Genomic DNA, 26,602 nt, shown 5'->3' with positions numbered 1-26,602 from the left:
ATCTCTCATATTAAATGAATATTATATAGGAAGTCATGGTTATTAAATGAATGGATTTCTATAAAGCACTTGAAAATGTGCCTACCACCTATTAATGCCCAGTGAATATTAGTTATTAGCCGTGACCAGCCAAGTGGGTCCAAGAGTCCTAGGGCCAAAGGGCCAAAATGCCTGTCCTGAACACTCTGGCTTTCCCATTCGCTAACTCTGTAGCTTTGGCCAAGTGGCATCTCCCTCTTACCTTCACAAATGCTCAGATGTAAAAAAGGAATAATACTGGCCTAACTTGATCGAGCTTTGTGAGAATCTGCAGAGACAGTGCATTTAAAGCATTTATCACAGTGTTTGGCACAGAGTAAAGCGCAATATAGATTAGTTGTTATGAGGACTGATCCCCCAAGAAACCTTATAAACCCATTTTATAGATGGGGCCCCAGGCTGTAAAAAAAGACTAGCTTAAGCTCATATGCAACCAAGTGTGATCCCAACTAATTTCTGGGATGTTAGAGCTTCTGTTCTCTCCAAGTCCAGGCTAGGGCCCTCTACAGATTCCAACTGGCACCCCCACCCCACCTCCAGAGGCACCACAGCCTTGGAGACTTTTCCCTAAATTCAAACAGCATCTTGCCCCTGCCAAGCTGCCCAGCTACTGCTGAAGTCTTACCATCCCTTCTCCAATGGTCAAGGCTCCGTGCGCCCAGGAGCTGTTTTGTCTTCCTACACGCCCAGCTCTAGTGCCAACCTGAGGGTTCTGCTGGCCTCGTTCAGGGAGTTGGGGGTGCTGATTCTACCCAGACTCACTCCACTAGCACACGTGTAAGCAAGCTTGGTGAAGGAGGGAAGAGTCTCCAGCCCGAGGAGGGAAGAAGGTCAGGAATGCAGATGGAGGCTAGACAGACACACTCAGCAACCCCAAACACTAACTGTCTCTTTCAGGATTCCACCTCCAGCCAAAGACCAGTTTCAGAACTGGCAGGAAAGTGACAGGTCCACAACAGCTGGAGATGTAACTGGACTTCACACTCCATCCCCCAGGTTCTCTTGTGGTCACATTACAGTCATCTGCAGAGACGCCTTCCTCTGAGCCTCAGTTTCCTCATCTGTTTGAGGAGGTTGGACTTAGTAATCTAAGAGCCAACGTAGCCCACATCCCTTCTTCATGTCCGTCCCACCTTGCTTCCTCATGCAACCTTGTAGGTACGACTACTCACTAGGCCCCTGAATGTCAGATAAGTGGCAGCCTGGTGGAGAAATTCCCAGGGGCTTTGAAATCCTACCCAGGGGCAGGAGGGTAGCAGAGTAGAAGACTGGGGAGCTATGAGCTAGAAAGCTCTTACCCTTACTCCCCGCCTCATCTATAGATCTATCTGCTATTCATTTCCTTGCTCTCTGGCAAGGGTTTTCTAGACCACAGGGTGAAAAAGAAGAGTTTGTTAGAAGCTTGGAGGACTAGAGGCTTGTCTTCAGTAAAACTTGCTGCCAGCAAGCCAATTAAGAGTCATAATAACCTTCTAGGAAAGAATAGCCAATAGGTTTAAAGACTAGAAACCTTTACAGAAACAGATTGTCTCATCTTTCTCTAGTGGAGCAGGTGGTGAATTTGAACCACCAACCTTTTGGTTAGCCAATTTTTCAATCTGTGTCAGTCACCAGGGTTCCAGGGGCTCTTCAGAAATTCCTGGCCTCCAAGCGCGACCCTGTGGCCCAAATCAACACCCCCCTTTAGGGGAAAGGCCAGATAAGAGGTGAGGGGTGAAGAGTAAAAAGTGTGTGTGGATAATGAATAAGGTGTAGGGTGAGAGGAGGCAGCAGGTGAGTGGGGCTTGGGTGGGTAGAGTGGAGCAGGATGCCGCTTCCCTCGTCCCTTCATCATAAGTAACAGGCAGAAGGGATATTGAGGGGCAAAAGGGATATTGAGGGCTCTTGGTGCCAGGGGCCTGGGGTGAAAGTGATGACAGGAATCTCAAACTATGAACCCAGTCTCCTTCTGAAGCATGTTCTTTATTCAGATCCAATTACTGACTTCTCTCACTATCCAAAATTAGAGCATTCCTCTGAAACCTTCTTTAAGCCGAAAGGTGTAAAGCAAAGAAGAAATTGCCATTCATGTATAAGGGGAAAATATTTGACTCAAAATATCACCAATCAAATCATACCAACTAACATGTAAAACTTAAAATAACACTGACACCCAGGGTTTACAGGCACAGTTCCAAACTATGATGCCTTGAGCATAACTCACAGGGATGCATGGGATATGTAGTTCTTCTTTACGGGCTCGTCGCAAAACAAAAGCTAGACATTAATATTGTTTTCATCTCTTTTCATAAAATTGAAAATTCTCTTCAGACTTAAATCAGCAAAAACAAGTGCTAATATAGGCCTTTAAGTAAAATAAAATGGTATAAAGGAAAAAAAATTCATGAGAATGCCTGTATGGAATATGATAGGACTTGGAACCTCATAGACAATAACTGACTCTATAGGTGACTTAATCAGAGCCATAGCTCTAGCCGCAGGACCATCTTAGATGTCCATAATTGACTTCAGGGTCAAGGGCACTTTTCACACACATACACACACTCTATTTCCCATCAGTACTCTTGTCTTTGCCCTACTGTCCTTCCCTACAAGTTTCTCAATCTTAAATGCATTCTCACCTCTATGGTTCACCTCTGGCCCCTTTACCTCTCCTTCCAGGCAAGATGGAATTGAATCTCCTGGTCCGTCAGTTGCCTGGGATGACCAGGACCCAAGGATCTCAGGACTATCTGGCTTTGAAGTGTTCTCAGTACCATTCAGGAGAAAAGTAATACACAAAAAGGGGTTTCTGTTTGTTGTTATTGTTATGTGCTGTCAAGTAGCCTTCGACTCACAGCGACCCTCTGTACAGCAACTCTGAAGCCTGCCCTGTCCTGAGCCAAGTCTCACTGATTCCGACACACCTAACCTCATAACCCCAATTACTGTATCAATCCATCTCATCTGGGAACTTCCTCTCCTGTGCCATCCCTCCACCCTTCCAAGCATGATGTCCTCCTCCAAGGACCTGTCGCTCCTGGCCACTTGTCAAAGTATGTGAGACAGAGCATCAGAATCCTAGCCTTCAAGAAGAAAGTTGATTTCACCCTCTCTAAGACAGTCCTATTTGTTTCCTTAGCGATCCATGGTATATCCAAGACTCTTCTCCAGCACCACAACTCAAGGCCATTGATTCTTCTGTCATCCTTAGTCATTGTACAGCTTTCCGATGCATACTAGTAAGTAATTGTGAAGACCATGGCCTGGATCAGGTTCACCTTAGTCTCTAGACTGACACTGTTGCTTTTTAAAACTCTGAAGAGGTCCCTGACAGCAGATTTTCCCCAATGCAATTTGTCTCTTATTTTCTGACTGCTGCTGCCAAGACAGTTTATTGGGGAGCCAAGCAAGCTATAATTTTTTTAATTTATTTTAATGAAAGTTTACAGAGACTTTGGATTTCCATTCATTCATTGTTGCACACTTTCCTCCCTGCCCACCCCTCCCCCATTGGCTTTTCTTTTTGAAAAGTAAAAAAAAAAAAATTTCCTTGTAATATAATCTCCCCACCCAGTCCACTCCACTATACAGCTTTCATTCTGGACTCTTCTCATGACAATAATACCTAATGACATATTCCTCCTAAACAGTTCTCTCCCTCACCTGTTTCAATGCAGTATACATTATCCCCTCTTAGATCCTCCCCCCAACTCTGATGTCAGACCTGCTTTACAACGTGGCATTATGCAGTATTTGTCCTTTTGTGACTGAGATATTTCACTAAGCATAATGTCCTCCAGGGTCACCCATTGTGTATAATATTTCATGAGTTCCTTGTTTTTCAATGCAGCGTAGTAGCCCATTGTGTGAATTTACCACAACAAGCTATAATTGTTAACAACCTCAATTTCTTCTCCACTGTAATTAATTAATTATATTAATCAATGTCAATTAATGTTATAAAAAGTTTGTTAATGATTATATGAAAATTCATTATGATTTGTAAATCTTCACTCAAATAAATAAAAGTACTATCCTGGATACCCAAGAACAGAAGAGCTCTTAGGAATACTAGAACTCCTGGCCTCTGAGGCTACCTTGTCCCTCCTGGACTGCCAGGCCACATGAGTGCTCAGGTGAGCTCCTCAAACACAGGAGCCAGTGGGACCTCCTGCGTCAGTCTCTTCCAGGACAATGAGGCCAGTTCTGTGAGCCCTCTTCTCTGCCCCCTACTTCCCAGTTCAAACCCTCCTAAAGCCTCCCTCCACACTCCCTTTTATTTATTCTCAGAAGACCTTTCGCTTGTCATTGAGCTTTCTAGCTACCTTTTCTCCTGCTGAAGGAGCTCTGGCTTTGTAGTAAGTTAAATGTTGAGCTGCTTTCAGTTGAAAAGTTAGCAGTTCAAATCTACCATCTGATCCATAGCCATTGGGATTTGGTTTGGGTTCTCAAGGCGACCTGTTATCACAACTTGAATGTTAGATGCTAGACATGGACAAATGTGTCTCCTTTTTGCTTTATTGCTCTAGTCTCTCCTTCCTTACTTTTTTTACCCACTCATCCTTCCCTGTGCCCTTTCCTACAAATAATGCTATTCATATGTAAGACACTGTGTCCTACATTTCATGGTGTGGTCTGAAACTAGTGCTTAAAAGACACTCAGTAATACTTGTTAGTTCACCTCATTCCTGTTCTCTCTTAGGTTTAGCCTCTGGGCCTAAAGGGATCACCTTATCTCATGTCCTATCTCCCTTCTCAGCTCAAAGTCTAAGGGAATAAAGTCTCAAATCTCTAACCCTTCTGATCCTTACCTGGTTTATAAGCATGATAATTGGGTGTTCTTGCTTCTATATGACACGTGCCACCCTTTAAACCTTGTTACAACATAAGTACATTACCAGTCTGATGTGAATTTAAAAAAAAAAAAAATTCCTAACCCCTGAAAGATGTATCAGGCTTGACTGGTAAGAGAGGCTTGGATGGGCTTCCCAGAGCCCTGGATGACTTGGAAAAGTGACCTACACTGAAGTAGGTCTCTCTTACAAAGCAGAAAAGACTAGAGTCTCCAAACTACTGCTCTCCTACCTCATGGCCTTTCTCACCACCTTTTCTTCTCCAAAACAATATTCTCAAACAAGTCTCTTTAATCTCACCTCCCATCTTTAGCTTTAAGGAGACAGTGTGTATCACTACTAGACTGGGAAGTATGTAATCTTGAATGCATTAACTTATTTGTCAAGGAATCCTAGAAAAACATCTCTCTTATCTTTAGATAAATAATTTCAGACACCACCTCACTTTCTCTTTTCTGTTTGCTCAAGATTTAATTTTCCATTTCCCCCATTCCTTCATCTGCTCCATTTCCCCATAGTTCTCTGGTGATGCTTTCCTCCTTTCTTTAGGCTGCCTCTAGTATCTCTAGTGCCATCACCTCCACACCTTATGCCTCCAGGTAGTTCCCAGAGAGTTCAAGTAGCTTCTTGACAGAAAGGGGGGAGGGAGGGGGCATCTACAAAAGCACCCCATGATTTCCCTGTCTCCACTTTCAGAGCAGGATCTTAGCCTGGTTCCCACCTCTCAGCTCAGAGATCATGAGGATAGGGCAAGATAGGACAAGGTTCTGATCTATTGTTCACAGGATCACTTTGAGTCAGAGTTGATTCAATAGCACCTAAGAACAGAGAGATGCTCAAGTGGCCTAATCTTTAAGGAATTGTGCTGCTAACCCGAAGACCACATAAGTTGGGTGTTTCAAATTCACCAGGGACTATATGGGAGAAAGATGGATAATCTCTTCCCTGCTATACTACAAGCTTGAAAATCAGAGGACCAGCTCAGATTTGGTTTCTAACTTGAAAACAATGAGCTGCGTAGTGCTGAGCTGAATGAGAAGAGGTGGAATTAGAGGGAAGAGGGAGCCGAGTGAGAAGGACTGTCCTTAGATTTTTTTTTTTCCCAGATAATGAGGACAGGGATTCTGAGGCAGAATTCTGACTTAAGGCCTTTTGGCACCACAGGGTTCTGCTTCTAGGTTTTGGGAACGGAGACCCACAAACTATGTGCCTCATAAACATTTTGGAAAGAGTAGAACAGTCCCATAGGGTTCCCAAAGCTGTAGATCTTCAATGAGATGGACTGCGTCTTCTTTTTCCCACAGAAGGATACCTGAAGATTTGAACGGCTCTTCTTGGATCTTTTGGTAGGAAAAAAGGGAACAAATATGTTCTGGAAAAAGTGCAACCAGGGAGGCAAGGACGGCGAAGCCTCATCTCACATATTTGGGGCATGTTGTTGGGAGGGGCCAGGGGGAAAGGATGTCATGCTTGGAAAGGTGGACGGTCAGCGAATAAAAAGGAAGACCCTCAAGGTGATGGACTGTCATAGTGACTGTAACACCGGCCTCAAGTACATCAGAGATAGTGAGGTTGCAGCGAGGGTGAGCCGGGTTCAGCTTCGTCGTGCATAGTGGACTCAATGGCACCCTAACAGCTACGGTCAGCAGGAAGCTCTGGAGACCTTGTCTGTAGGGAGTTACGCTGCTAACCTAAAGGGAAACACTTTTAATCCACCGGCTGCTGAGCGGGAGAAAGATGGGCAACCTTCTCCCGTGCGAAACCCCGATGGAGGGTCAGCTAGGAGTGGACACAGAGTCCGAGAGACCATGGTCAGCAGCCACGAGCTTTAATCTCTTTACCATTATAGGTCTCCTTAGCTCATGACGAGGTGATTTACTGGTATTTTTTTCGATTCATCACTATCAGGTAATTTATCAGTCTAGTACTGCTATACTAGGGGAGGAATTGAATGATGTCCTCTATTTTGCATGACCCCTCCATGTCCAGTCCTTCTCGCGTAGCAAAGCTCACTTCCCTGGAGTTAATTCTGACCCAGGACCACTTCTCGCTGTTTCAAAGCTTGTGGATTTTAACTCGAGGTGACTGCTCATCTTTCTCCGGTGCAGCGTCGAGCTGCCCACTCTTCCGGTTTGCAGCCCGATGTGTTACGCACTACAGCCTGCGCTCAGTTTCCTCAGGAAAATGGACCTAAGACTCCTGTTCCTGTCACTAACAATCTGGACACAGTCTTTAATTTGGGGAAGATCAGAAATAGGTTGGTAACGCTGGGAAATAAATAAGCTTTTGCATTCTTTTTCGGGGCCCAGAAACCACCTCAGTCAAGACCATCCCACTTCCACAGCTCTTCGCCTCTTCAGAGCTTTCCTTACTGAACAAAAGAGACTCCTTTTCATTGGTTATATTCCCTGCCGGTCTCTCCGCGAACGACCTGGAGTGGTTCCTTTTGAAACGTTAATCCCGCCTCTCTCGTCTAATTGGCTTATTCGAATAGGCCTCCGAACAACTAAGCCGTTCATAGGTGAATAGAAAATACCAGCAATGATTGGTTCCTCTTGGCGGAGCCGGAAAAAGAGAAACAGCGATTGGCTTACCTCGTTTGAGCGGGCAAGAGGAAGGTTCAAATAGACCCGGTCGAGCGCCCCTAACCGACGCGTGTCTGTGGAGAAGTGTTCTGGTGGTCGGTCTTGTGTCACCCCGTGACTCCCACAGGTTTAATCGCCTCTGGAGATCTCGTGGCCGTTCACGACCGTCACCATGGAGGTGTCCCCGCTCCAGGTACAGCTCGCGGAGGGGCCTGGTTGGTGGACCTTCAGCGCGGTCTGGGATTTTTCTGACGGGCGGCGAGGGGTCAGGGTTTCTGGGCCGCGGTGCGGCCTGCGGCGGGCGCGGAGCCCCAGTTCTCCTTCAGAACTTCCCGAGGGGCTCGGAATCCATATCCTCTGTGGAGCTTCCTTTCGCGGGCTCTGGGTGGTGGTGCGCGGGGTGAGACCCCTCTGTGGTGCGGGGATTAACAGCTAAACGGGCTCCCCGGAGGGAGTTTGGGTTGGATTTTGGAGGGGCGGGATTCAGTTCGCTCGGGACGAACCGACTGCCAGTGTGCGACTTAGAGCACTTAGGCGCGCTTTCCTCTCGATTCTGGAAAATGGGGTTGAATGTCTCGGGTCCTGGGGAGATGGTGGGTCCCCATTGTCCAGCCTCCAGTTAGGTGTCCAGAACGCTAGTTAACGAGGCCAGAGGAGTGAAACTAGTCTCTGAACGGCTGATCTGAGACCTGTTATGTGGTGGGGACGCTCAGTAGAGCTTTGTGGAGCAGATGTTGTGTTTTTTGGTTTGTTTTTGTTGTTGTTGTTTTTTGGTGTGGGATTTTTTTTTTTTTGTGCGTGTGTGTTTTTTGTGGATGTGTTTTTGTTTTGTTTGGATGGATTTCTGGTTTTGTGGATGTGGGTTTTTTAAAAAAATCCATTTATTTTACAGTTTGAAGATTAAATTTTTTTTTATTTTAATGAAAATGTACAGAGACTTTGGATTTTTATTCATTCATTGCTGCACTTTTCTCCCTGTCCATCCCCTCCCCCCAATTCGCTCTTTGAAAAGTAAAAGAAAAATTCTTTCATTGTTATACAATCCCGCCCCCCGAAGTCCACTCTACTATGCAGCCTTCATTTTTTACTCCTGTCATGGCAATAATACCTAATCACATATCCCTTTTAAACCGTTCTCTCCCTCATCTGTTTCAATGCAATATACATTATTTATCCCATCTTACTCAGTTTCCCCTCAACTCCAATGTCAGTCCTGTTTTACAACAGTGGCACTATGCCGTATTTGTCCTTTTGTGACTGAGATATTTCACTCACCATACATAATGCCCTCCAGAGTCACCCATTTTGCATAATATTTCATGAGTTCCTTGTTTTTCAATGCAGCGTAGTATTTCATTGTATGAATATACCACAGCTTCTCTATCCGTTCGTTTGTTGCTGGGCGCTTGTGTTGTTTCCAATTCTTTGCTATTATGAACAAAGCTGCAATAAATGAGTGTGCATATATCTGCTCAGGTGGTCGTTATGGTTTCCTTAGGGTATATTCCCAGTAGTTGAATTGCTGGGTCAAATGGTATTTCTATTTGCAACTTTTTGAGAAAGTGCCACACCGCCTTCCACAGTGGTTGCACCATTTTACACTCCCACCAACAGTGAATAAGCGTTCCAGTTTCTCCACAGCCTCGCCAGCATTTGATGTTTGCTATTCTGGTAAATTTTGCCATTCTTAACTGGGGTGAGGTGATATCTCAATAGTTTTTTATTTGGATCTTTCTTAGAGCTAGGGATTTTGAACATTTCTTCATGAGCTTGTTGGCCATCTGAATGTCTTATTTGGTGAAGTGTCTGTTCATATCCTGTGCCCATTTTTCATTTGGGTTATTTACCTTTATCTTGTTGTGATGAGATGTGGTTTTTTGGGGGGAGGTTGTTGTGTGTTTTTTTGTTTTGTTTTGTTTTTTATTTTTTAATTTATTCTTTTTATGTGTGTACCATCAAATCGGATCTGACTGGTACAGGAGGCAATTGTTCCTCCTTCTTCATCAGAGCATCTGGTGGATTTGAACCGCACACCTCTGGGATTGCAGTGCAGTTTCCTGCCACTAGGCTACCAGAGCTCGCCTGGTTTTTTTATGGGATGTGTTTTCTTGATGATGATCTAGAGCGGAGGTCAAGGAGAGTCCATGCCCAGAGCATGTGCAGCGGTATATGTCTGTTTCAATTACCTGTGGCTGCAGTGAGCATTAATTGCCACATTTGCACAGAACTAAACACCAACCCCTACTTAGAACCTTGCACTTTGGCCCAGTGGGTTTAAGTATAGTTTTTGGTATAGGTTTAGGTTAAGAGTGTCTAATCAAACCTATGATTAACAATTCTTTTCTGTTGTTTGGCATTGGCAGCCCGTAAATGAAAACATGCAAATCAACAAAGTAAAGAAAACTGAAGATGCTAAGAAAAGAGTGTCTATTGAAAGAATCTATCAGAAGAAAACTCAACTAGAGCATATTTTGCTCCGCCCAGACACCTATATTGGGTCCGTGGAATTAGTGACCCAGGTAAAACCAAGCTAAGGACATGCAGTTCTTTAAAATGTGGGCTTTTGCAGATTAAGTTTATGTACTTGATATAGTTTGTCACTAGTTATCATAGCCTTGGCTATCATACTTTGGTGTTAGAAGACTATGGAGCATTATGCTGAGTGAACTAACTCAGTCCCACAAGGATAAATATTGTATAAAACCGTTATTGTAGAATGAGTATATGGATCCAGGAGAGGTGGGAGAGGCTGGAAGCAGAGGGATAGGGATGTGCAGGGGGAGGGGGGACTAATCATTGGTTTGTATAATTTGATGAAGGGGGGGTGTGAGGGAAATTGAAAGAAGAATTTGTTAGAATTTGTATTCGAATTTTGTAAATAAACTAGTGGAGGGGGGAAAGACTACGGTAATCACTAATTAAGTAGCATTAATTAGTAAAAAATAACAATATTCCTTTGCCTTGTTTCTAGCAAATGTGGGTTTATGATGAAGATATTGGCATTAACTATAGAGAAGTCACATTTGTTCCTGGTTTATACAAAATCTTTGATGAGATTCTTGGTGAGTAAATTCTTTCACTTAAATATCTACACATCCACTTAAGATCTACATGTCAAATCATTCTTATCAAATATTTGTAGCCACAGCTACTACTTTTTTTTTTTTTTTTTTTTTTAAATTTTTTAAAAGTGTGTGTGTGTGTCTGTGTCGTCAAATTGGATCTGACTGGTACAGGAGGAGATTGTCCCTCCTTTCCCAGCAGAGCATCTGGTGGATTTGAACCACACACCTCTGGGATGCAGTGCAGCTTCTTGCCACTAGGCCACCAGAGCTCCCTGTACTACTCTTATAAATAATATTTAATAATTAGTAAAATGAGACGGTCTCTCAAGGGCCCAGGAAATTGTTTGGGTTTTTTGTTTGTTGGTTGGTTGGTTTTTTTTGTTGGTTTTGGTTTTGGTTTTTTTTGTTTGTTTGTTTTGTTTTGTTTTGTTTTTTGTGTGTGTGTGTTTGTTTTTGTGGGTTTTTTTATGGAAATTGTTTTTTTTCCAATAAATAGTTTTGTGGACAAAAATTGTTTCGTTAACACCTTGTTAATGCTATTTTGATGCCGTTTGGGAAATTTTTATTCTACACCTTAGAGTGTCTTCCATGCTTTCAGCAGTAGTTAATACTAAAATTGGAAAATACAGAGGTTAGCAGGGCCCACACACCGGGATGGCATGCAAATTCATTAAGTGTTCCATATCTTTTAATATCATATTGAACTTGTGTAAATATATGAAAAAAAAAAAAAACTCAAACTCATTACTGTCAAGTTGGAACTAACTCATAGTTGATTCTCCAAAGGGTTTTCTGAGGCAGTAAATGGCATAGGAGGAGAGAGACACCCATTTTTCTCTGTCAGAACAGCTGGTGAATTTGAACTGCCAAAGAGGCTCAAACTTTGGGTTAGCAATATAACTCCCTACAGACTATGCTACTAGAAGTCCCCAATTATATGAAAGAGGAGGGGTAAAGACTTATTTTGGAAAATACTTAAATTTCTTACATATCACTATTTTATTGTCTTTCAGTCAATGCTGCAGACAACAAGCAAAGGGACCCAAAAATGTCTTGCATCAAAGTTACAATTGACCCGTAAGTCTTATTATTTAGCATTTTGTTTACTATATCAAATTGTTAGTATTCTTAGTTGTACTTCATTTGCTTGCTAGTAATTTGGTCGCATTTTCAGTCAAAAGTTCAGAAAGTATAACATTTAAAATGAATACCTGTGGTATTTCCCCTAGATCTAGCAGTTCTCAGCATTTTTGTCGATTTATCTGATACATATTTTTTTCTGAATCATTTCAAAATAAATTCTAAGTATAATGACACTTCATCCCTACATATACTAAGAAGTGTTAATGGTTTTTCTTCTGATGCTATTCAAATAATGGGCCAGCAGGTGGTGGTAAAGAATAATTTGATCTTAACATTACCAGTTATAAATGTTGGTGTCGCCCTTTATTCCCGGTGGTTAGTACGGAGTGTGTGCTCCAGGCTCGGAGCACACATTTATTATTTAAAAATAAATAAATAAATGTTGGTGTTCCTTTGTGGTGATCAGAATGATTGTTTTACCTTATTGTATGTAAGTTTGGTAACTTGTGAAGTAAATTACATTTCAAGCTCTTTTTTGTGTTAATGATGAAGTATTTGGAGACCCAGGAAATTGATATGATTGTCTTTCAGGAAGTGTTGAGTTAATTTTAACTAGTCCTTTTCTTTATAAGTGATTTCATACACTTTAAATGTTGTCAGTATCTGCTGAGATGATGGTAAAGATTACTTTATCTTTCCTATGATAGATACTCCTGAAATAAAATGATGTAAAGGTAGTTCATGCTGAATTTCAGAAGTTATATATGAAAAAGTTATGAGAAATTGAGATTTGTGAATTTATTCAGGAAAATATTGAGTGTTTTTTTTTTTTTTTACAATTTGCACTATAATCTGTTTTCTTTGGGGTTGTTTGTTTGTTTTAGGGAAAACAATTTAATTAGTATATGGAATAATGGAAAAGGTATTCCTGTTGTTGAGCACAAGGTTGAGAAAATGTATGTTCCTGCACTCATCTTTGGACAGCTCCTAACATCTAGTAATTATGACGATGATGAAAAGAAAGTAACAGGTAGAGTATTGAGAGAAATTAAAAATACATTAGTGGGGGGGGTACATTAGTTACTAGGGGAAATCCATCTTATAAATTATTATCTGTTTATTCACCCAGGTGGTCGAAATGGCTATGGAGCCAAATTGTGCAATATATTCAGTACTAAATTCACCGTGGAAACAGCCAGTAAAGAGTATAAGAAAAAATTCAAACAGGCAAGTAAATAAGTATCTTGTTCTTTGATTCTAATTTTACCATAGCTATTTATGGCACTAATGGTTAATTGGAATAATACTGCTTTTGAACTATTAAATAGTCACAAAGTATTCTTCAGATTCACTATTAAGTCATTTTATAGAACCAAGAAAAAACTGGCTGCCACTCAGTAGATTTTAACTCATAGCAATCCTATAGAACAGAATGGTACTATCCCATAGAGTTTCCAAGGCTGTAAGTCTTTATCAGAGGAGACTGCCTTATCTTTTTACCTCAGAGCAATTGGTAGGTTTGAACTGCCAACTTTTAGGTTAGTAACCTGGTGGTTAATCTACAGTACCACCAGCACACCTAGTTCTTTTTGTAAGACTTACAAATTTGTGTTATTTATTTCAAGTTTGTGGAATGGCTTGAGTTATTCACCTTTCCTATTTTGAACTTCGACAGACATGGATGAATAACATGGGAAAAGCTGGCGAGATGGAACTCAAGCCCTTTAGTGGAGAAGATTATACATGTATCACCTTCCAGCCTGATTTGTCCAAATTTAAAATGCAAAGCTTAGACAAAGATATTGTTGCATTGATGGTTAGAAGAGCATATGATATTGCTGGATCCACTAAAGATGTCAAAGTCTTTCTCAATGGAAGTACACTCCCAGTAGGTATTCTCCTGGATGTTAGGGGTAATGAACTTAGCCATTAAGTAAAAAATTTCCCTTCTCATCTTTTTCTTGCTCCTTCTCACATATGTTCTAAAAAAAAATCAAACTAAAAACCTTATTGCTCTATAGTCTGTAACTGATTGATAGTTCACCCTCCAGCAAGTTGTCAAAGGCTGTATATACTGCACAGAAGGTGGTCCAACTTTCTTTTCTATACCATATCATTAATCATCTTATTTTAAACTTCCTATTATGGTTTCTTTTTCAAAGAAACACCTAAATAAGTCTTCTTAAGTTCTCTTTCATAGCTAATCAATGACCACTATTTATTGCTCTTTTAAAAAAATCTTCATAATCTATTTTTTTACTCTACTTGTCTATCTTTATTTTCAATACCATCTCCTTTAATTCCCACACAGGTAAAAGGATTCCGTAGCTATGTGGACATGTATTTGAAAGATAAAGTAGATGAAACTGGCAATCCACTGAAAGTTATTTATGAACAAGTAAACCACAGATGGGAAGTGTGTTTAACAATGAGTGAAAAAGGCTTTCAGCAAATTAGCTTTGTCAATAGCATTGCTACTTCTAAGGTAACTTTATTATTCCGTTATTATGATTACTCTTCTCATATAATTGTTACTGATGTTAATATAGAAAATGAACTTAGATATTTGACTGTTTTGATATAAATGAACTTGTTAGTTAATGTTCATGTATTCTAACTTTGAGGAACAAAGCTTTTGAATTTTGGGATTTTTCTTCATTAGGGTGGCAGACATGTTGATTATGTTGCTGACCAGATTGTGAGTAAACTTGCTGAGGTTGTGAAGAAGAAGAATAAGGGTGGTGTTGCTGTAAAAGCACATCAGGTATGATATTTTAGCATAATTATTATTACTACTACTATTTGTGTACCATCAAATCGGATCTAACTGGTAAAGGAGGAGATTGCCCCTCCTTTTCCAGCAGAGCATGTGGTGGATTCAAACCAGGAGCCCATGGGATTGCAGTGCAGCTTCCCTGCCACTAGGCCACCAGAGCTCAAAGTCAAGAGAGAAGAGAAAAGTTATAACTCATGAATAAGTGTTTAGTGATTTTTTTTATTACTATTAATTTTAATGAAAGTTTACAGAGACTTAGGGTTTCCAATCATTCATTGTTGCACTTTTCTCCCTGCCAACCCCCACCCCTCCAATTAATTCTCCTTGAAAAGTAAAAGAACAACTCTAATTGTTATATAGTCCCTCCCTTCAAGTGTTTAGTGATTTAATAACAATTTTTATTCCAGGTGAAAAATCACATGTGGATATTTGTGAATTCCTTAATTGAAAATCCAACCTTTGACTCTCAAACAAAAGAAAACATGACTTTACAGGCCAAAAATTTTGGATCAACATGCCATTTAAGTGAAAAATTCATCAAAGCTGTGAGTACTTAGAGGGAAATAAAAATAAATATGCCTTACTTTCTTTACCATTGCCTTTCTTGTTTAAAAAACAAACAAACAAAAAAAAGAAACAGTTCTTCGCACACTGCAGTTCTTCATTTTATCCTTCACTCACTCATTATTGTCGAATGAATTCAGACTCCCAGCAACCCTGTAGGACAGAATAAAATTGTCTTGTCTTTCCCCTTCAGGTGGATCCAAATTCCTTTGGTTAACAGTTCAATACTTAAATGCATGTGCCTCCAGAACTTCTTTCCTAATTTATACTGGATACCACGAAATTTTTACCCCACTGCTGGTCTTATAGGAATTTAGTTAACTTAGCATTTATGTTTTCCATTTATATTATTCAGCTCATAACTCTCTGAACTAAATTCATCTATTTACCTATCATATCTTCACTTGAATATCCTCCTATTGCTGTAAGTCAATACAAAACCAAATTGTTTTTATATTTAAAATTTATCTCTATTTAATGAATATCCCAGCATACAAACTATTTCATATAGTAAGAGGAATCCCGTGCAAATAGTTAATTGGCTCTGCTATTAACCAAAATGTTGGCAGTTCAGTTCTACCTAGAAGGCATCTCAGAAGAAAGGCCTTGCAATCTACTTAAATCAACATTTGAAAACCCTATGAACATAGTTGTATACTGACACACTGTGGTTGCCATGAGTCTTAATCAACTGACAACTGGTTTAATTTTAGTAAAACTAAATAATTTTAACTAAATCTAGGAACCTTCTGTTAACACTCCCTACCCCAATCCAACCAGTAAGAATTACTTGAATACATTAATAGTTTCCTAGGCCGAACTCACTCAGAATATCTTAAGCTCAAGGAACTGAAGAACAAATTCAAACCTCGAGTTGCTATAATCAAGGATGCTTTCGGCAGAATGTTAAATGATCCAGGAAGTATTAAAAGAAGATGGAAAGAATATACTGAGTCACTGTATTGAAAGGAATTGGAAGACACAGAAGAATTTCATGAAACAACATATGAGCAAGAGCCTATGGTGATGAAAGAAGAAGTTCAGGCTGCTTTGAAGGAAATGGCAAAAAATAAGGCTCCAGTAATAGATGGTATACCAATTGACATATTTCCGTTAACAGATGCTGCCATGGACATGCTCACCAAGTTGTGCCAAGAAATCTGAAGAACAACCACTTGGCCAACTGACTGGAAGAGATCGATATTTGTTCCTATCCCAAAGAAAGGTGACACAACAGAATGTGGAAACTACAGAACAATCTCACTGATTTCACATGCAAGCAAGATTTTACTGAAGATTATCCAAAAACGACTGGAACAGCACATCAACAGAGAACTACCAGAAGTCCAGGCTGGGTTTAGAAGGGGTCGTGGTACTAGAGATATTGTAGCTGATGTTAGATGGATCTTGGCTGAAAGCAGGGAATACCAGAGGAATGTCTTATCTGTGTTTCATTGACTATGCAAAGGCATTTGACTGTGTAGATCATAACAAACTATGGCTGACTCTGAGAAGAATGGGAATCCCAGAACACTTGATCGTTCTAATGCGAAACTTCTACTTGGACCAGGAGGCAGTCGTCAGAACAGAGCAAGGGAACACTGTATGGTTCAAAATTGGGAAGGGCGTACGCCAGGGATGCATCCTATCTCCATACCTTTTCAACCTATATGCAGAACAGATTATCTGGGAGGCTGGGCTCTATGAGGAGAAATGTGGGGTCAAGATTGGTGGACAATTTATCAATAATCTGTGTTATGTGGATGACACAACCCTGCTTGCTGAAACTGAAGAGGACCTGAAGCGCCTGCTGCAGAGTGTCAAGGACTGCAGCCTCCAATATGGATTGAGGCTCAATGTCAAGAAGACAAAGATTCTCACCACTGGACCAATTGGCAGCATCAGGATGGATGGTGAAGAGATTGAGATTGTACACAGCTTTAGTTTGCTTGGCTCCATAGTCAACACTCTTGGCACCAGCAGCCAGGAAATTAAAGGGCGCATTGCCATGGGAAAATCTGCTGTTAGGGACCTCTCCAAAGTACTGAAGAGCAATGGTGTCTCTCTGGAGACTAAGGTGCGTCTGATACAGGCCATGGTCTTCACAATCACTTGTTATGCATCAGAGAGTTGGACAATGACCAGGGAGGATAGAAGGAGAATTGATGCCTTTGAGATGTGGTGCTGGAGAAGAGTATTGAGAATACCATGGACTGCTAGGAAACCAGATTTGTCCTGGAAAGGGTTAAACCGGGTGGCTCCTTGGAGGCAAGGATTCTGAGGCTCCGTCTAACATACTTTGGACATGTTGTGAGGAGTGACTGGGATAATTGGGATGGGAGTGTCAGAGACAGTGCGATTGGCACATGACAGAGCAGAGTTTAGGGCTGTTGTACATAGGGTCACTATGAGTCACAAGCGACTCGACGGCACATAACAACAACAACCATAACTTCTTTCCTAATATACTATAAAATAGGTTCTTAATCTTTATTTTCAAGAAAACCCTGCTGTAAACAAACTCCTGCCTATGGCACCAACTTCATCTCATTATATTATTGCTATATTGTCTGAGTTTTCCATTAATAATTCAAACACTTGGGTTTTAAATCATATTTCTTTAGGAAAACTTTTTACCTTCCACCTCTCTGTGTTCTAATTTGGTTCCAGTATAACACTGTATGTATTAAATGCAACACGCTTTTCACTTATTTCTAACATTTATGTGGGTGTGGGACAAAGACTTAAAATTTATATTTCTGATCACATCCTTGAATCTTTTTTTTTCAGGCAATTGGCTGTGGTATTGTAGAAAGCATACTAAACTGGGTGAAATTTAAAGCCCAAGTCCAGTTAAACAAGAAGTGTTCAGCTGTAAAACATAATAGAATTAAGGGAATTCCCAAACTTGATGATGCCAATGATGCAGGTACACATTTAATAATGGTTCTGAAGTCTAAGTCTTACACTTCTACTTCAATTATTTGTATTTTTTAAAACTTATATAATTGTTTGAAATTGCCAAAGTATCATTCACTATAGGAAATACCTAATTTAAATCATTCACTGTTGTTGATTTGAAGCGCTTTAATATTTTCACTGTGTGTGTTTAAATATTAAACACTTGAAGAAAAAATTTTAATCATCTGCAATAGATTGAGTTTTGCTACATATCATGAATTTTTCCTTTGACATTTACTATTCAGGAGAATCCTGTTAACTGAATAATTCCCTATTATTGACAATCAAAAAAAAAAGCTCTAGTGAGGGAGCTCTGATAGCCTAGTGGCAAGAAGCTACACTGTAATCCCAGAGGTGCGCGGTTTGAATCCACCAAATGCTGTGCTGCAAAAGGAGGGACAGTCTCATTCTGTACAGATCAGATTTGATGATGCACAAAAAAAAAATAATAAAATTTTTTTTTTTAATTTCTAGTGGCATAGTTGGTTATGTGTTGTACAGAAGATTGACAGTTCAGTTGTTGTAGTTGTTTCTCTCCCCCCCACCCCGCCTGTATGTGTGGTACAATTACATTTTAAAACAACCAATAGAACGATGAGATTTTCAAATACAATATAGCAGTTGTGGAATTCTTACTATCCTTACGAAGCTTTTGATTTTTAAATAAATTGATAATAGACATAAAAAAAAAGAAGATTGACAGTTCAAATCTACCAACCAATCCTTGAGAGAAAGATGATAGTCTCTCCCCATCAGGATTCCTTTTTCACCTGGTGAAGGGTTATCATGAGTTATACTTGACTCAGTTGCAGAGTTACTATTTTGATCTAACTTTGGCTGTTATAAACAATGGTGCTGTGGTGGTGGTATACCATCGTGTCTGGAACTGACCCCATAACTGACTCTCCGTTTAGTTTTCAGAGACAGTAAACTGCAGAGGAAGAGTTTGCCCCTCTTTCTCCTGTGGAGCAGCTGATGGATTCAAACTGCATGCCTTTGGCTTGACAATGTAATTTCTTACCACTAGGCCACCAGAGCTCCTTAATCTAAATAATATTTTAGCATAAAATCAGATAAATGTTTAGCAGCAATATAAATCCTATTAGAAATAAGTCTTGAGAAATTTGGTTTTTATTTATTTACTGTGAACTTTAATATGTATATTCATTTACTGCTAAGTAAACATTCTGAATTATACATTAGTGTTTTATCATAAAGTTATTAACATGTCTGAGTTAATATAGTTGGGTTTGAACTAAATGTACTGATATTAATTTGTAGTCTTTCCTTTTAGGGGGCCGAAACTCTACTGATTGCACACTTATTCTAACTGAGGGAGACTCAGCTAAAACGTTGGCTGTCTCAGGCCTTGGTGTAGTTGGGAGAGACAAATTTGGGGTTTTCCCTCTTAGAGGAAAAATTCTCAATGTTCGAGAAGCTTCTCATAAACAGGTAAATATAAAACTATGTTTAGTATCTAAATAGAGTTTACAATGCAGGACTTCATGTTTATAACTCATTCTTTCATTGGGTACTTTGCCATATAGTTTAAACAGGTTTTTTTGTTGCTATTTTAGGAAATTGTGTATATTTTATCATTAAAAACCTTCATGTTTTTCTAGAATATAAAAACTGAAAATACTGTAGCACAGAAAATCCAAGTAACTTACTCTTATTTTATTTCTTTGTTATTTTTAAAGTTGTAAATAACACTTTTTCTGGTTTCAGATAATGGAAAATGCTGAAATTAACAATATTATTAAGATTGTTGGTCTTCAGTACAAGAAAAATTATGAAGATGAGGATTCATTGAAAACTCTTCGTTATGGGAAGATAATGATTATGACAGATCAGGTCAGATTAGTTGTTAGATATTTTTTAATTTGTGTCTTTTTTTGTTATTCTATAATTATAAGTGGCATCCACTTTCTAAACAACATGCCTCTGGAAACTATGAACTTTGAGAAATGATGATAGAAAGGCTTCATTCAGGTCTTTTATTCATGAGTTATGCTCGACTCAATGGCAATAACAACAACCAGTTAAATTAATCTAAATTTAAACAGCCTTTTCTTAATCCCTGTATAAAAAGTTTTGAGAAATTACTAGAAAGTCACTCAATGATAATTTCGTTTCTAAGCAATTCTTTTATACTTTGGCTTTCCAAATATTTCTAGGACCAAGATGGTTCCCACATCAAAGGTCTGCTGATTAATTTTATCCATCACAACTGGCCTTCTCTTCTAAGACATCGTTTTCTGGAGGAATTTATCACCCCCATTGTAAAGGTAAGCCGCTTTCCAGATACCATATGGGATATATTAAGATTGCTTCTCAGGCTATACCATTTGATCCTAGAAATGTATGATAGCAGGAAGGAGGCCCACAAATACGGAAAGCCAAAACAATGTATTCTGTGCTACAGGTATCTAAAAACAAACAGGAAATGGCATTCTATAGCCTTCCTGAATTTGAAGAATGGAAGAGTTCTACTCCGAATCATAAAAAATGGAAAGTCAAATATTACAAAGGTTTGTGATGAAACTAACTGAAAATTTCTCCATGTTCTATCAAATAAGGTTATATGGAGTAAGCTTGGTCTCTTGATTTTATAGGTTTGGGCACTAGCACATCAAAAGAAGCTAAAGAATATTTTGCAGATATGAAAAGACATCGTATTCAGTTCAAATATTCTGGTCCTGAAGATGATGCTGCTATCAGTCTGGTGAGTTTTGAATTATATTTTAGAAATCACTGCTTTAGCTAGTTAATTAAAACATTTAAATGTGTTAATGAATATTTTATATGTCTAGTAAGAATATAATGGTAAAAGAGGCCAGATGTTTATTAGAATTATTTTGGAAACTATTAATACTTTTGTCATCTTTTTCATCTTATTTTAGGCCTTTAGCAAAAAACAAATAGATGACCGGAAAGAATGGCTAACCCATTTTATGGAGGATAGAAGACAACGAAAATTGCTTGGTCTTCCAGAGGTAAAAGTTTGAATATATCTCACAAAATTTACCAGTCTTTTTTTACTGACTTTAATGGATCATAATATTTGCCAATTAAAGTCAGAGAATAGTCATCTCTGTAATAAAACTTTAGTAGGCTACCATAAGAATATTTTAGTCTTAGGACATTTTACTTTTTTCATTTATGATCTTAATGTCATCCCACAATTCATCTAGTCTTTGGTCATCAGTATTTAATGTTTTAATTCTATTTTCAAGAGAATTTTGCAATTCAAGTAAGATAAACTCAAGGTCCTATTCTTGGATCGGGTTTGTTCCACTTTCAGCCCCTCCCCCAACTTTGCTCTGATTGGAAGAAATGCAACCAGGGTCCTTTTTAGAAGCAAGGATGATAAAACTTTACCTGACGTACTTTGAACATGTTATCAGGGAGGCCAGTCCTTAGAAGGGGACATCATGCTTGGAAAGGTAGAGAAACAAGACCCTTAATGTGATGCATTGGCGTGATGGTAGTAGTGATGGGTTTAAGCACAACAGATATGTGAGGGTGTTACAGGATCAGAAAAAGGTTTTGATCTGTTGGATGTACCGTCATTATGAGAGAGTATCAATTTGACAGCGCTTAACAACAATGTAGAACAATTTGTTTCCGCTACCACGTTAATGTGTTAAACCTAAAAAAGATGATAAAACCAATGTACATTTTTTTCTTCTAATTGTATAACAAATTTGTTTTACCTTTCTATAAAATATTTCTATATCAAGTTGTTAGGTGCTGTTGAGTATGACTCACAGAGACCCTACAAACAACAGACCTGAGCCCTGCCCTATCCTGTGTCATCCTTATTTCTGGCACACTTGAGGCCATTGCTATAGTCACTGTCAGTCAGTCTCATTGAGGGTCTTCCTCTCTTTTCACTGACCCTTTCCAAGCATGAGGTCCCTGTCCAAGGAATAGCCTCTTCCAGCAGCATGCCCTAAAGTATATGAGACATTAGGTTCCATCAATTCAGTTCTAACTTAAAAATATCCTACAGTCCAACTGAATGAATCCTGTCTGATCCTCACAATTTCTGCTGCACTTAAGTTCATCATTGCAGTCACGGTGTCATTTATTGGAGTTTTCCTCTTTCACTGACCCTTACATTTTCCATGCATATTATAGAATTTTGACTTTTTTTCTTTTTAAAAAATTTTTGTGTGTGTGTGTGTGTGTGTGTGTGTGTGTGTGTGTGTACACTGTCAAATTGGATCTGACTGGTATAGGAGGAGATTGCCCCTCCTTCGCTCTGCTGGATTCAAACCATGTACCTCTGAGATTGCAGTGTAGCTTGTTGCCACCAGAGCTCCCTAATCCTTTATTATTTAGATACTTAGTTATCATTTAAATTCTAGGTCTTGAGAGGTTTGTGTTTTTTTAAGACCAGTTACCTTTTTTACCTTTTAACATTTTTAATTTTAGACTTTTAAGTTTACATTCTTATTTTGTTGATGCTATTGAGAATATAGGTTACCAAAGCATATACCAAGTTTCTACATGTACAATTCAATGACGTGATTAAAGTCTTCAAGTTATACAGCTATTTTTCTAAGTTGTTCTCCCAGGACCTGTTTCTTTATTTTAAACTAGATCACATAATATTCTTTGGTCCCTCAGGATTACTTATATGGGCAGGCTACCACGTACCTAACCTACAATGACTTTATAAACAAGGAACTTATCCTGTTCTCAAATTCTGATAATGAGAGATCTATCCCATCTATGGTGGATGGTGAGTTCCCATTTACTTAGTCTTTTTATCAAAAGATAGATTTCAGTGCCTAGAAATTGTTAAATTTCTGATGTTTGCCATATTTTTCTATTTAAGGTCTGAAGCCAGGTCAGAGAAAAGTTTTGTTTACTTGTTTCAAGAGGAATGACAAGCGAGAAGTGAAAGTTGCCCAGTTAGCTGGGTCAGTGGCTGAGATGTCATCTTATCATCATGGTGAGGTAAGCACACTATAGATTTCCAAATAGCACTATAACAGAAACCCTTTTAAAATCATAACTTTGTAATGTCAAAATTTAGGTATAAAAAAAATCTCAACCGTTTAGAGAAGTGTTATAATAAATTATGACACATCAGTGATGTAGCTTAAATAAATTTGTATGTACTAACATTTAAAAATATTATCTATTGTAAAAAAAAAAACAACATACTTAAAGAAGAATTCCAGGAGGATATATTCCACATTAACTTTGGTTATTTTTTATAATTGGAGAAAGCAAATTTTACTTTATATATGTTCAAATCATTTGATGACTTTACAAGAAATGTTTTTGCTAATGTTTTCTTATTATCAAAATGCTTTTTTAATTCATTTTGTAAAACTTAACTGTATTATTGGAAGGCAAGATCTTCTGAACTTGGAGCCAGAAGTCTTAAGTTTGGGACTGTTTTGATGATAGATAGATAGATAGATAGATAGATAGATAGATAGATAGATAGATAGATAGATAGATAGATATCTAAACTTTATAAAACTTCACAGAATTACAGTGTCATTTGTATGGATATGCCTTTTTAGAAGCTTATAAATCATATTAAGCCGTTCTTCCTCCTTCTAGATGTCATTAATGATGACCATTATCAATTTGGCTCAGAATTTTGTGGGCAGCAATAATTTGAACCTTTTGCAACCTATTGGTCAGTTTGGTACTAGGCTGCATGGTGGCAAAGATTCTGCCAGTCCTCGATACATCTTCACAATGCTCAGGTTAGTATATGTTGAATTTCTACTGAAATGACTTTTTTTTTAATGAAAGTTTACAGAGACTTTGGATTTACATTCATTCATTGTTGCACAATTTCCTCCCTTCCCACCCCTCCCCCCAGTTCGCTTTTCTCTTTGAAAGGTTAAAAAAAATTCTGTCATTGTTATATAATTCTCCCCCCACCCCACCCCCAGTCTACTTCACTTTGCAGCTTTCATTCTGGACTCTTGTCATGACAATAATACCTAATCATATCCCTTTAAAACAGTTATCTCCATCTATTTAAATGCAGTATACATTATTTATCCCTTCTTTTCTTAGTTCCCCCCGCCCCCTGCAACCCTGATGTCAGGTCAGTCCCGCTTTACAACAGTGGCATTTTGTACTATTTGTCCTTTTTGTAACTGAGATATTTCACTCAGCATAACGTCCTCCAGGGTCACCAATTTTGTATAATTCATGAGTTCCTTGTTTTTCAATGCAACATATTATTCCATTGTGTGAATATACCACAGCTCTCTAGCCATTCGTTTTTTGATGGGCACTTAGGTTGCTTCCAACTCTTTGCTTTGTGAACAAAGCCACAATAAACATGGGTGTTCATCTATCTGTTTGGATGGCAGTTCTGATTTCTTTAGGGTATATTCCCAGTAGTGGAATTGCTGGGTCAAATGGTATTTCTTTTCTTTCTTTCTTTCTTTTTTAAATTTAAATTTATTATTAATTTCAGTAAAAATTTACAGAGACTTTGGATTTCCATTCATTTATTGTTACACTTTTCTCCCCTCCCATCCCTCCCCCCTAGTACACTAACCTCTTGGAAAAGTAAAATTCTTTCATTGTTTTACAAACCCTCCTCCAGGTCCACTCCACCATGTAGACTTCGCTCTAGGCTCCTGTCATGACAAAAATACCTGATCACATATCCCTGTTAAACAGTTTTCTCATCTGTTTCAATGCAGTATACATTATTGAACCCATCTTTCTCAGTCTCTCCCCAACCCCAAGGTCAGTCCTGTTTTACAACAGTGGTACCATGCAGTATTTGTCCTCTTGTAACTGAGATATTTCACTCATCATAATGTCCTCCAGAGTCACCCATTTTGAATAATATTGAATGAGTTCCTTGTTTTTCAGTGCAGCGTATTATTCCATTGTGTGAATATACCACAGCTTCTCTATCCATTCGTTTGTTGACAGGCACTCAGGTTGTTTCCAACTCCTTGCTATTGTGAACAAAGCCGCGATGAACATGGCTGTGCATATATCTGCTTGGATGTCAGTTATGGTCTCTTTGGGGTATATTCCCAGTAGTGGAATTGCTGGGTCAAATGGTATCTCTATTTGCAACTTTTTGAGAAAGCGCCATACCGCCTTCCACAGTGGTTGCACCATTTTATGCTCCCACCAACAGTGAATAAGGGTTCCAGTTTCTCCACAACCTTGCCAGCATTTGTTGCTTGCTGTTCTGTTAAATTTTGCTATTCTGATTGGGGTGAGATGATATCTCATAGTTGTTTTGATTTGCATCTCTCTTAGAGCTAGAGATTTTTAACATTTCTTCATGTGCTTATTAGCCATCTAAATGTCTTCTTCAGTGACGTGTCTGTTCATATCCTGTGCCCATATTTCTATTGGATTATTTACCTTTATCTTGTTGTGGTGCTCAAGTATTTTATAAATTCTGGATATAAGTCCCTTATCTCATATGTCATTACCAAATACTTTTTCCCAGTCTGTGGCTTCCCTTTTTACCCTGTTGGAGGAGTTTTTGAATGTACATAGGGATTTGATTCTTAGAAGATCCCATTCATCTACTTTATCTTCTCCTGGTTGTAAGTCAAATGGTATTTCTATTTCCAACTTTTTGAGAAAGCGCCATACAACCTTCCATAGTGGTTGCACCATTTTACACTCCCACCAACAATGACTAAGAGTTCTGGTTTCTCCACAACCTTGCCAACATGTGTTGTTTGCTGTTCTGTTAAATTTTGCTGTTCTTCCTGGGATGAGATGATATCTCATACTTGTTTTGTTTTGATTTGCATCTCTCTCAGAGCTAGGAATTTTGAACTTCATGTGTTTGTTCGCCATCTGAATGTCATCTTTGGTGAAATGTCTGTTCATATCCTGTGCCCACTTTTCAATTGGATTGTTAATCTTGTGGTTCTGAAATGGCCATTTTCAATTTGAAGCACTAAACGACTTAAGCTCACTAAAAATTTACTTGTACACAAAATGTACTTTCATGCAAATGCTTGAGTTACTAATTATTTTGGGATTTTTTTTTTCTTTGTGGTTTAATTGCGGTGGCTTTATGCTTTAAATCAGATGTAAAAATCCTACTTCAACTTAATAGTCATCGTCTTTGTATTCCTTAATTGTTTTGCTACACTAGAAACATGTTCATTTCTTTTTCTTCTCTCTCTCTCTCACTCTCCGCATAAATAAAACAATGGTTCTCAAACAGAATATACTTTTCCCTTATGTCTGGATACATTTTTTATTGTCATAATTAGGAATATCAGTATAACATCAATAGCATTTCATGAGCATAGGCACATGATAATGCATTCTGTAATACATGGGAAAAGCCAGACAGCAAAGAATTATTTAGTCCAAAATGTCTAGTGTAAAAGGTTGATAAATAATGTGTAAAGAGGATATTAAGTCTTAAAAACCACAAGTGAATTTTTTCTTATGAAAAATCAATGGACGGGGGGAAAAAGTCAATGGAAAGAAAGTATTGTTCTCAGTGATCAGTTTTAAACTCTCAGCTTAGTCAACCTTTTGGCAGTATTCAGCACATTTGATCGCTCCTTCCTTTTAGCTGTTCTCCTCTCAGACATCAGGCTAGCTAGCCAGACCATTTATGATATGCACTCTCACTCCCATATCTTGAATTTCATCTCATTGCATCTCTGTCCAGTCACTCTGGCTTCTTATGTCTATTTGTTCAGT

At 38.8% G+C, this 26,602-nt stretch overlaps 1 protein-coding gene across 1 annotated transcript in view; it reads left to right on the top strand.

Annotated features, from left to right (window-relative positions):
* The first annotated feature begins 7,631 nt into the window (after window positions 1-7,631).
* TOP2A (topoisomerase (DNA) II alpha 170kDa) overlaps window positions 7,632-26,602 on the top strand; it is a 33,388-nt gene continuing 14,417 nt past the window's right edge. Inside the window, 20 exon segments of the mRNA XM_006889418.1 lie at window positions 7,632-7,652; window positions 9,823-9,978; window positions 10,431-10,521; window positions 11,538-11,601; window positions 12,492-12,637; window positions 12,737-12,834; window positions 13,283-13,495; window positions 13,919-14,092; window positions 14,270-14,371; window positions 14,791-14,928; window positions 17,738-17,876; window positions 19,203-19,360; window positions 19,637-19,762; window positions 20,086-20,196; window positions 20,334-20,439; window positions 20,524-20,633; window positions 20,812-20,904; window positions 22,544-22,658; window positions 22,755-22,876; window positions 23,495-23,643. Of these exon segments, the coding sequence (XP_006889480.1) occupies window positions 7,632-7,652; window positions 9,823-9,978; window positions 10,431-10,521; window positions 11,538-11,601; window positions 12,492-12,637; window positions 12,737-12,834; window positions 13,283-13,495; window positions 13,919-14,092; window positions 14,270-14,371; window positions 14,791-14,928; window positions 17,738-17,876; window positions 19,203-19,360; window positions 19,637-19,762; window positions 20,086-20,196; window positions 20,334-20,439; window positions 20,524-20,633; window positions 20,812-20,904; window positions 22,544-22,658; window positions 22,755-22,876; window positions 23,495-23,643 (2,432 nt within the window).

Source organism: Elephantulus edwardii, unplaced genomic scaffold (assembly GCF_000299155.1).
Source record: "Elephantulus edwardii isolate Elephantulus edwardi_28Jun2011 unplaced genomic scaffold, EleEdw1.0 scaffold00077, whole genome shotgun sequence".
In the NCBI taxonomy this organism is placed as follows: Eukaryota; Metazoa; Chordata; class Mammalia; order Macroscelidea; family Macroscelididae; genus Elephantulus; species Elephantulus edwardii.
This window is presented reverse-complemented; position numbering and strand designations above follow the sequence as displayed.